Source organism: Sinocyclocheilus anshuiensis, unplaced genomic scaffold (assembly GCF_001515605.1).
Source record: "Sinocyclocheilus anshuiensis isolate Anshui unplaced genomic scaffold, SAMN03320099.WGS_v1.1 scaffold28, whole genome shotgun sequence".
In the NCBI taxonomy this organism is placed as follows: domain Eukaryota; kingdom Metazoa; phylum Chordata; class Actinopteri; order Cypriniformes; family Cyprinidae; genus Sinocyclocheilus; species Sinocyclocheilus anshuiensis.
In genome coordinates, this window is record NW_015555724.1 from 461,984 (window position 1) to 474,533 (window position 12,550).

Sequence of the window (12,550 nt, forward strand, 5' to 3'; positions counted from 1 at the left end):
TACATTTCCGACGAGTGCTTGCGGTGTTCGGCCAATCACAATGCACTGGGTCAGCTGGCCAATCAGAGCAGACTGCGCTTGTCAAAGGAAGGGGCTTTGTTGAAAACGACGTGTTTGAGAGAGGCGGGGCATAGAGGACCTACAATAATGTACAGTATTTGAAAAATAATGTGTTTTCTGAACATTAAAGCATGTCAACATATTCTGTTACACCAAATACTCAAAATAATGATCTTTAAAAAAGCATCATATGACCCCTTTAAATGAAAACAGAGTCATTATTTTACCTTGCTAAAGTTCTCCAGAATATTTGCCCCAATGGTACTTGAACAAAAGCTCAGAATTGATTAATTTAATGTATTGCATAATATTCAACAGAAGTGCATTGTTACCATGTATGGCAAACAAATGATTGTGTTTGTGAGAGACAGTTGTGACCTGACAGATGGTTAAGCATTTTTCTGTTTTGAGCTGGCAAGTCTTTTGTTAACCTGATATTTAAATATATTAATATATAAAATATTAAAATATAAAATATATCTGACTAGCAGACACGTATCTTGTGAGAAAAGTACGTTTAAAACTGTTGTGGATCTGTAAATGATTGTGAATTCATACAGAAGGCCCATTCTCCAGCTCAGTATGTTGATGTATTCCTGTTGTCATAGGACATATGCATCTGAGAAGAATTTCCCTTATTGTCTGCACTGCTGCTTAAAAAGTGATGGTTTCACCAGGTGGTTGTGACAGCAGAACAATGGAATTGTCAGTTTCTTCCATGCTATACAGTCTTAACATGCCACATATTTTTACATGCTTTTATAAATCTATAAACAGTCATTTCTGAATGCAGTAATAGACGGAATTTGTGTATTTTTACATTGTAACTGTGGTCGCACATTGTGTTATATTGCATGGTGTGAAGAGCATTAATGCAAAGAAGCTGGACCTGATGTGACCACCTGTTTGTTCTGCTTTAGAACATGCATTCAGGAAAAAGAAACCTCTTGGGTGGCCTGAACTGACGTAGATCGATACATTTGTAATGGCCGTAAAAACCAGGGTGTAATTGTTCTGCACAATAAGTGCTTTTGTGAAATGGGCTCTTCCGGTAGATTTCTGAGAATTTGCGTCAATAATGCATTGCTTTAAAATAATGAAAAATAATTAGATGTTTCAGTTGTTGAAAAGGTTTTCTTGAAAAGGTTACAGCGGACTAGTACAGTGTGAATTAAAAGTAAGGGGAAAAACTTAAAGGAACAGTTAATCTCAAAAAAAGAACATTTGCTTAACATTTACTCACTCTCAGGCCATCCAATATGTAGATGAGTTTATTTCTTCATCAGAAAAGATTTGGAGAAATGTAGCATTACATCACTTGCTCACCCACGGATCCTCTGCAGTGAATGGGTGCCGTCAGAATGAGAGTCCAAACAGCTGATGAAAACATCACAATAATCCACAAGTAATCCACACCACTCCAGTCCATCAATTAATATCTTGTGAAGTCAAACGCAATTATTGTTTCTGGCTAAAATGTGAGTCCTCTATCCATAATATTGCTTTCGCCAGTAAGTAGTCATCTTGTCTGAATCAGTTGAGAAATGCAGAAATCAAGCACCGTTTACAAGTGAAAATAGTCCAAAACTGCAGTAAACAAATATGTCCGTGGATTTTGATGTGAGAGGACAACAGTTAAAGGCACAATATGTAAGTTTTCGTCGCTAGAGGGCGCATATTCAAAACAAACAAGAAACAAAGGCGTAGTTTGATGACGCCGTGACTGAGTGTGGAATCATGGGAGTTGTCGTCTTCATCCCCACAGCCAACGCAATCCGACAGGACTCGGGCAGAAATCATGTTAATTGATGAGCTAATGTATTAAAGACTTATTAAGGCCACTGTAGTATGAAGCAGGGTGGGGCTAAAAGTCGTGGAAGCGAACTGAGGCCGCTGGAGTGATTGCTAATGAAGGACGAGTGCGATACACGGCTCGATTGCAGCAGAGCTTTTATTATGCCACAGTCGACCGCATTTGCTTCTTCCGGTCATGCGTATGTGGGGTAAAACAGCGCTGTTTTATACTAGATACATTTGAGTGTATTGAAAGTTCCGTTATAATGCTACTCTGTGCATTCATCACCTGTCTAATAAAATGCATAACATATTAAAGTGTCTTTGGGGTTTCCATGTTTTCAACAAAATAAAACCAGAAAAATCGAGGGGTTATGACGTCATTGGCAGGCGACGCAATGACACTATGGACACGGTCCGTGTCACTAGTTAAAATTGCTTATTTCTCTGGCTTTTTCGAGAGGGAACTGAGGGAGAATTCCCACAGAGAGATGACGCAGGTGATCACTGTTACTTTGTCCTCCTGACAGCCAGAGATACCTGTCCCTCAGTCCCACACTGGTCCACTTACTGACACAGGGACGCCGCTCAACTGTGGAGAGGACAAGATATATGTTATGCTGTAATAAGCAGAATATTTAGAAGCACACAAATGCATATGTTACAAAAGACATATGCCATCTTAAGGAACAGTTCGGCCAATAAAGGAAAATTCTATTATTTACTCAGCCTCATTTCATTAGTTGTGGAAAGTTTTTTTATTTTATTTGTTTTTATTTTTAGTAGTATTTATTATAGAAGCTTTGCAGACAAGCAGGTCAAAATCGGCATATTAGAATAATTTCTGAAGGATCATGTGACACTAAATACTTGAGTAATGACTGCTGAAAATTCAGATTTATCATCAGAGAAATGTATTACATTTAAAAAAATATTAACTAGAAAACAGCTATTTTAAATTGTCATAATATTTCACAGTATTACTGTTTTACTGTTATTTTTTTATTAAATAATTGCAGCCTTATTTTCAAAATTTCTTATTGACCCCAAACTTTCAAATATTATTTGACAGACTTATGTTACATTTAAGATATATATATATTTTTTAGTTAATATATTCCCTGAGAACTAAACAAGAAGGATAACAGGATATGTCAAAGCGTTCAAGTTTAGTGGCATTAGAGCTTTGTTTTATGTGCCCTAACTGACACAAGTCTGACTGCTACTGGTGCCCCCTTAAAAAATAGGCGTGTGGTTCGCTGGTCTAGAATCTTTCATTGTTCCTAGCAGCAACTGTATAGTGTAAGTTTAGACATAAGTTCTTTAAAAAGAAAAAAAGCTTAGAGTCACAGTTCTGTTCCCCTGTCAGATGAGCGCTAATCCTCAGCCTGTAAAGGGATTAAATAGCTTATTATAGAGGAGCGCAGGGAAATCTCTGAATGGACCTTGGAAATGGAAGTGAATGGAAGCACACATTCGCTAAAATAAACTCATTATGATCACAGACAAATTACCCTTTTAGCAGAATTCATATAAAGAACTGTGGCTGTTTCCTTTGACTAGACATTTTATCTAACCTACTGTACTAGATAGACATATATTTTAATTCAAGATAATGCTGTTGGATGTTCCTTGAAAGATACATGAACAATTAGATAACACTTCACTTGAGGCCTGTATGTATAATACATTATAAAAGTATTCTTATTGCATTAATTATGCCTCAAAATGCACCACTGTGTGTTCTCACGAATAACTGCAACATCATGGCTACACCTTTAAAAAGATAAACAACCAATTTTACGCATAGCAAGAAACATGCAAGTACTCTAATATAATTGAACTGAAATTATAATTAAGCATAAAAATACCTAAAGCATCAAGTTGGAAATTATAGATACTTCTATTATGCATTTTGTATCAGGCTTCAAGTTAAAGGAATAGTTACCCAAAAATAACAATTTTCCTTGTTGGAACAGATTTGGAGAAATGTAGCATTATATCACTTGCTCAACAATGGATCCTCTGCAGTGAATGGGTGCCGTCAGAATGAGAGTCCAAACAGCTGATGAAAACATCACAATAATCCACAAGTAATCCACACCACTTCAGTCTATCAAGTAACATCTTGTGAAGCAGAAAGCTGCTGTTTGTTTGTAAGAGACAAATCCATCAAGATATTTTTAATATCATGTAATTTAATATCGGAGTGTTCCACTCGTCGGGCTCACGTCGGCGGCAGTTTGCCCGATTCAAACATGTTGAATCGGCGTCGGGCACGTCGGCGCGAGTGAGAGCTCTGATTGGATGTTCAGTTTAGCGAACGAGTCAGTGCCTGAGAATTAAAGCGAAAGTGATGAAAACAAGCATCTAAATGAAGGCGGTACAGACAGAAGGCTGTATAAATGTTACATGATCTTTCCCAATCATTCTAATACGCGAATGTTTTCATAACAACATGAGCCGCTTAAAATTATTAAAGTTATCAACATTACTGATATTCAAAATGGTATGCAAGCGCTGCTTTGTTTACGTTTCGTAGCCTATATCTGCGTTTATCTCGTATATCTTTGTTTCGGTTTCTCATTTTGAATGACGAATATATAGGCTAGGCCTACTATTGATAGGTGCTGATATAAACAGTTAATTCCTCTCACGCATGCGCAGAACGCACGTGTTAGTTTGCCGTCGGCTGTAGACCTAGTCTGTGCGGTGTGTTCGAGCACAGCCTTTTGGTCCGACGCTGCCGACGTGAGGCAACAACACCGTCGGCTTTCGTCGCCGCTAGTTCTTTGAAGTCGGCTTGGTGTGTCCGGCCTTTATACGTTTAGACTCGGGTGCATTAGTGAAGCATGGCGGTTGTGAGAAACTTTGCATTTCTTCCACCATAAAACCTGGCAACATGTGTGGTTGTAAGTTTATTAGGTAGTGTGCAACTTCCTGTGAGCCAGCCAAAGCCCTGTGAGTGAAGGAGGTCTGACTGGTAGCCTAATGGCTTATTTACAGAGTGTTTTAAAGAGTGTGTGGGACTTTACATTGCTGGAGGCAACTTCTTGCAAACAGGATATTTTGACTTAGCAGACTTAGTTTAAAAAAGTGCTGCTATAACCATATCTGTCCATAGCCTCTGCTCGTTAGAAAGCACCTCAACCAGCAGATTGTCTCATTGCAACCTACATCTGTGCTTCTGTGTTTCCGGCCCCTGAGGAAAAAGTGTCCATGACAGAACAATAGAATGAGCGCTAGAGGAGAAGAATGGAGGAGCCTATATTAAATTCAGAATTCTTTGCAGCCTGTCTATCTTTTTTCACTCCCCTTTTCAAATTCGGTTCTGACCCCAATACAGAGAGCACCAGAGGGTTCTATTATACTAGTATTGACGGTTTGGGTTCACGAATTAAACTTGGACGTCTGCTGTGGATATGTGTGCTTTTGTGCTTCTGGGAAAGAGAGTAAGACCTTGGCCTCCTCTGGTACCACAAAACCACTGAACATTTGCTAGTCAGCTTCTTTTATGCAGACAGCACTCTTTTGTTCCCTCACAAAAATAATACATGAGAGGGCAGAATGTTTTACAGAATATTTCTGTGCAGCATAAGTGAGTGAGCGTGAATGTTTAATAAGTAAAGATAAAAAATTATTTAATATACACTACATAATGTTTTTGAAAAAGTCTTACTAAGGCTGCAGTTATTTGGTCAGAAATACAGCAAAAACAATAATGCACTTGAAATATTATTACAATTTAAAATAACTAATTCTATTTTAATATTTTTTTCAAATTGATTTTTCCCCTCCCTATTTCTGTGTTGGGAAAGCAAACTTTTCAGCATCCATTACACCAGTCTTGATCCTTCAGAAATCATTCTAATATGCTGATTTGGTTCTCAGGAAACATTTCTCATTATTATCAATGTTGAAAACAGTTGTAATGCTTAATATTTTTGTGGAAACAGTGACACATTATTTGTCAGGATCATTTGATGATTATTTTTAATTTAATTTTTTTAAGGAAATGAAACTTTTAATTTGAAGGAAATTAACTTTTAAAATTTCCTCAAAAAATAAAAATAAAATTAAACAAACGAATACATAAATAAATAAATAAATCTTGCTCACCACAAACTTTTGAATATTTATATTTAGCTAAAATATAAAATGAATATTAAAGGGGTCGATATGATGCATATGATTTCCTTTCTCTTTGGAGTGTTACAAGCTCTTGGTGCATAAAGAAAATCTGTAAAGTTGCAAAGACTAAAGTCTCAAATCCAAAGAGATATTCTTTAAAAAAGTTGAGTCAACCACGCCTAACTAAAACGGCTCGTTCTAACACGCCCCCACATATCTACGTCACGATGTAGGAAGATTTGCATAACGCCGCCCAAATGTTCACGCAAAGAAAGAAGGCGTAACTTTTATTCTCGCTGTAGTATTGTTGTTGCCGCCGCCACCATGTCGTGAAGGCGCTGTGTGTTTCGTTGTGAAAGCGAAACTACTTTGTTTGGCCTTCCAAAAGAGGACGATATCCGCTTCGTCATGCCTGGAGCTGATCCGTGCTGGTCACTGAGGAAATACATCAACTTCACGCTGTCGATCGGCTTCCACCGTAAATGAAGCGGAGTCCAGCCCGGGGTCATCACATGTGGTTGCAGCAAGCCCGCCGGACGCTCCTTGGTCGAATCCGCCGGCCGCACCGTTCTCAAGCCCGTCCGCCTCTGCTCACTCTAGGCCACGGCTCACTTTAGGCCTCCGGCCTCCGCTCACTCAAGGCCGCGGTGTGAGACGCTGTTTCATTGTGAAAGCGAAACTACTTTGTTTGGCGTTCACATGTTGCGCCTAAAAACGCGTGGAAAACGCTAGGCGCACCGCTTTCTGCTTTTTCCCCAAAGCGTTCGGGCGCTTGCGCTCCAGAGACGTCTGCCGTTGCTAACCAACCATGACCTGTGCACTTCATGAAGACGCAGAAGTTTCAGCAAAGGATAAATGTATTTGCAGCACCAAAAATCGCTTGCAGTAGCTCTGCTACTAAATTTATTTAAAAATGTCTATCCTTTACAGCTATGATCAGCTGTTCCATCATCTTGGCTGAGCTTTCAATGTTGTTACGGGAAAGGATGAAGCTGATTGGTTGGTTCTTGTCACATGACCCGCGGTGCGCTTGCAGCATTCTGAAAAGTTTAAATGTTTTTATCTGGATGCAGCGCAGACGCGCCTGGAAAAAATGTCGCTTCCATTATGAGCGCGCCTGCCGCGCGTCTACATTTGAAATAACGAACTTGAGCATGCAAAAAACACTATAGATGAATGGCCCCTAAGTCATTATAATCCGTAATTATGTCCCCACAGGATGCAACAAATGCCTCGTTTATAATGGGTTTTAATGTTTTTGTCTCGTCGCTCCGGCCGGGACACGGCATCACAGTATGGTAGGGGCGTAACATTTCCGTCACATGCTTGAGGTTTTCGGCCAATCATAACGCACTGGATAGCTGGCTAATCACAGCACACCTCGCTTTTCAGACCGATGAGCTTTGTAAAAATCGACCCGTTTCAGAAAGGCGGGGCACAGAGGAGAAACAATAATGTACAGTATGTGGAAAAGAATGTGTTTTTTGAACCTTAAACCGCATAAACACATTTCAGTACACCAAATACACAAAATAATGTTCTTTTTAGCAACATCATATGACCCCTTTAAATAAAAATTATTTAGTGTTTCAAATAGGATCACAGTTTGTTTAAATGCATCAGAAATACATTTCTTCAAGAGATGATACTTCTAGTTCTCTGATGGGCTTCACACTTCACAAACACCTCCTGAATTTCTCATCATGGTTTGGGTAATTTTAGATCTGTGATCACAGAGGCCATGAAAGACATGTGACTTCATCCTGATGTCCATGAATTCACTCTCTTTTTCATCTTGCAGTGTATATAGGCACATCATGGAATATCATAAAGAAAGAGAGTTTCCATTAAAATGTGGTTGTACAGTAGTATTAATTATTCATATTAATTGGATGTTATATAACCATGCGGCGCAGTCACTGGAACCAGTGACTTCCCCGAATTTAGTCTTATGTAGAGCAGATCCACAACCATTTACAGTTTACAAGATTAACAGTTGGCAAGAGGAATAGTAGGTTGAAATATAAATATAAATACTTACAGATATAAAAGAGTAACCGTTTGAGGGAATGCAGGTTTTATGCTATTTTGCAGATGCCTTTCAATTTGTATATTTATGCTTTTATTTTGAAGTTCTTGCAAAATATTCTTATTTTGCATATGTTTGCTGATTGTTTCCAGGTAGGTGCCATCTTCTTTATGTTTGTACAACCCTCATGTTTTCCTGTCCTTCATCTGCTATTTTTGATATGTCCAAGTTTATTGAGCATTTATCTGCTTTGACTTGCTTGATCAATTTTCGTGTCACGTCTTGGAATCTTGATCAAATAAATGAGCGATTTGTTTAGTTTAAACAATCAGGTAGGGCCACACAAACTTCAAAGTAAGCACAGCACTTATAAAACCACAGCAGACTATCCCTAAAGCCATTTCTGATGGAAACTCTATACACGTGTATGCTTGAAGCGTTTTGTGTTTGCTCTGAAGGACAGGTTTTTTTGTGCATTCACCAGGTTATTCATCTTGAGTACTTGCTTGCAGTGTGCTAACTGACTGTTTAGATGTTTGTAGCTGCTTCGTGCTATTTTTAAAACGTGCATATTAAAAGCACCTGTCATGAGATCACATTTGCTGTAACTCTTCCATACTGCAAATTGCAGTTTCAATGTGACTCCCATATGTAGCTGTCTTCAGGACTGTGGTTTAGTTACTTCATAAAGACTTGTATTGTTTTTCCATTACATTTTCTGACCCCTCTAGGTATATATTTAGATTGCAACTGTATATTTAATGTGAGTGTTTGTGTTTGCAGGATAAAAGAATGGGTAGATCAGCTGCAGCAGGAGCTGGTTTCTCTAGCAGACACAGCCAGCGCTGGGAATAATCTAAGACAGGTCAGAGGTCCAGTGGCCTTCACACTTTACCACGCACACACACTCTCCTATACATATTGATGCATGTGTATTTTAATGTCTATTCACCCCAACGAATCATGAGTGAGAGTTAAGCCTGCTTAATTATCAAAACAATCATTACCGGTAAACCATCATCTCGTTACTTCATTACCAGAGTCCCTATAATGAGTGCCTTTTTCTCTCCGTTATGGCAGGTCTTTATGGATAATCAGAATTATTTTACTGTGAAAACAAATAATGCGGCACAGCTTGTGGAAACAGCGGCACGGAATATAGAACATTTTTTGAAGAAGCGAGCCGCAGCTCTAGAGGTAAGACCATCCTGCTTTATTTATTGTTGCATGAGCATCAAAAGATATACAGAACACATGTAAATGTGTTAACATATAGAACATTTAAAAAGTGTATCATATAATGCATACTACGATTCATAATACACAACAGAATACATTAAATATTAATCTCTCTCACACACATACAGTACATACACATATATATATATATATATATATTAGTATATATGAATGGTTTGAATGGTTGAATAGGAATAATAGTTTGTGTATTTATGGGTAAAAGATGAGATGTCCCATTTTTGTGTCCACATGAAATCACATTTATTAAAGTGATTTTATATAGAAAGCATATTGAATGCAAGTAAAGTGTCTTCTTTAATGTTTCAGAATATTTACTTAAAAATGAAACAACATAATTATTTAAATATATAAAATAAAACGTGATCACAATAAATTATTATAGTTTGAATGATTAAAAATATGTTCTAAATATAAATATAATTTTTTTTTGTATTTTTTTTATATGAACTATAACTACATTGAATGACATTTTAGTCGTTGTTTTTTGTAAATCATTGTAAAAATGTATGATAGTCATTATTTTATGCTCAGAAAAAATTAAACAAAACATATTCTAATGTATGAAAAAAAAATTAAAAGCTGAATTAAACTTTGTTTTGATGCTGAAAATCCCTTTCCGTCTTTTTGTTTTTCAATATTTTATATACCCATATGTAAAATACATATACAGATTTTTTTTATACATATTCAAACAGATAGATAGATAGTTTGTCTGTAATTTGTAAACTTGATGCAATCAAGAGGCAGTGGTCGCAGGTGTAATTTTTGGAAGCTTGTTGAGTTGCTTGTTTGGAGTTGAACAGATGCCCCATAGACAGCGAAATAAAATTGCATCTACCCTCTTGAGTGCTCGTACTGACCTGCAATCTGATCTAAGCATCAATGAGTATGTGTGTACTCCTGTTCACATGTGTGTCTGTGCACACGCCAGCTGGCATATCCTTTGGACAGCGCAGTCACAGAAAGATGGATGCCAGCGGGTTATAATTGTTATCAGTCTTTGAAAGATTCTGGGTGTCTGCGCCCGCTGCAGATGTGCCAGGCTTTTCCTGGTTCACTGATGCCAGTCTGCAGACCTGGAGGGGGTTTGGCATGGCTACTGTGCTTACGTGTGTGGGGTTTGTCTGTCCGTGGGTCCATTAGCATGCAGAGGAAGTCTCAGTAGTGGTCAAGGCTGTCAGACGATGATTGTATTAGTTTGTGTGAATAGTGTTGTTGTCTTTGCAGAGAGGCAGGAGAGGGAGAGGGATGTTTGGACTGGTCCTTCTCAACCCATTACTCAGGTGTTCTCTCGTCTTTTAGTGACAGACAGACAGGCCTTTGGGAATTTCCTCACTCTTTCACTCACATCTGTCTCAATAAGACACTCGTGCTCTTGTTTTTCATCCCCCCGGCTCTCGGCCTCCCCAGAGCATTGACTTAAATGTTTCACTAGAATAGATTTAATCTAATCAATTTGTCACACTATTGTCTTGTGTATTCGGACAGGAAGATTAGAGCAGGACGATGGAGTGGTGGTTTCATTTGAGGTTTTGCAAGACTGGATATTGATTCTTTTTCTGGGAAATGCCACAAGGAAGCCATTTACTAAGACACTAATGAGGAGACGTTTTGCTACTCTATTAAGTTGTATATGAAGGCTGATGGTGTGAACAGTATTGATTGCTTTTATTTATATTTTTACTTCTTTTTTGTGGTGTCATTAAGGCAAAGGGTGAGTATTAAACTTTGGCATGTAACTCACCCTAGGTTGTTCGTGCTTCGGAAATGAATGACATCTTAAATCAGATGTATACTCTTGCTTTTCATTAGCATTCAGACTTCATTAGCATTCAGGTTTTCACCTAGTGGACTATCAAATAAGCAGAAACAAAATCTTGATAGAAGAGTTTTATTTTAGTATTATTTGTAATATATTTGTATTCATATTTTGAATTAGCTTTGTATTAGATTTTTATTAATTTTATGTGCTTTAAAAATACCATTTTCAGACTTCATTTAGACTTCATTAGCATTGAGGTTTTTACCTACATTAGTGGACTATCCAAAAAAATAAAATAAAATAAATAAACCTGATAGAACAGTGTTATTTTAGTATTATTTGGGTTATACTTTTATTAATATTTTTATAATTGAAAGAATGTCATTTATTAATGTTATGTGCTTTAAAAAATACTACTTGGGTATAATTAATTATTATTATTATTTTTAGTTCAGATTTAGTTAGTTACTTGTTGCCAGTTTGTAATTTTAATGCTTCAACTTAAACTGATATTAATTCAAAACAACTTATAATTTGTATTTAGTTTAGTTCAATTAATTTTTTTAATCTAATATTTGTTTTATTTTATTTCAGATTTATTTCATTTAACAAAAAATGTTTTTATTAGTTTTATTAGTTAACGATAATAACCATATCATAGGTTTACAGTGAAGAAGAGTTCGGAGATAAGAAATCTTGTTGCTGTTTATTTTTTTTTCTTCTCTATGATTTTTTGCAATTAATCTTGAACAACTTGGACACCATTTCCTGCAGTCTGAAAATCTCCCATTGACTGTAGAATGTTTGGCATTGGAAATCTAACCGACAGTGATGACTTTATTATATTTTGCATACTGAATTGTGATTAGTCTTTTGCATTAATTTGCATAGATGCATTTTTTTTTCCATCTATTTAATGTACTCGCCTTTACACTACAAAGATGGTGTCAGGCTGTGTGCTGATTCTCATGCACAGTTGACAAGATTCTGAGCTCTGATTCGGCTTTTCGTTAACAGAACTAAAGCTTAGAATGTAATCTTGGCTAAAACTTTAACACCATTCTTTCTCTGCTTCCCAGCCATTTCCTTAAGGGAATGCAAATCTTTTTTTTTTTCCACATTCCTTTCCCGTTTGTCTTTGTGATTGAAAATTTTAATCGCAGGCGTAGCTTCCTCTAGAGCTCCCGTCAGCTGACTAAATAAAGGACTGCTATAGCATCTGTCTCTCTCGTTTTCTCAGCCCCTGCACCATTCTGAAAACACAGACACAAACCCTCAGCCTTCTCAGCTTCAACTTCTGTGATCTGCTTTGATAATGCAGATGAAACGCTGCACGGCTTGGTTTCAAGCTTGGGAACGGATGCTTGTGTGTCACATGTGGTCTACAGCTCTTTTCCTCATTATGGTGTGTTTTTAATAATCACAGGTCAACAGCCACTAGAGCTAGCTGTGCAGCTCGTAAACAAGCCACAGCCTCTCACATGTGTTGTGTGTATTTGTTAGGTATGTGACTG

General features: G+C 37.3%; 1 protein-coding gene across 4 annotated transcripts in view; it reads left to right on the forward strand.

Annotated features, from left to right (window-relative positions):
- Positions 1–12,550, forward strand: part of LOC107672590 (voltage-dependent calcium channel subunit alpha-2/delta-1-like) — a 102,678-nt gene that overhangs the window by 2,375 nt on the left and 87,753 nt on the right. For all 4 annotated transcript variants that reach the window (XM_016465842.1, XM_016465843.1, XM_016465844.1 and 1 more), the window contains exons 2-3: positions 8,798–8,879; positions 9,095–9,211. In XM_016465842.1, the coding sequence (XP_016321328.1) occupies positions 8,798–8,879; positions 9,095–9,211 (199 nt within the window). The remainder of the gene's footprint in view (positions 1–8,797; positions 8,880–9,094; positions 9,212–12,550) is intronic.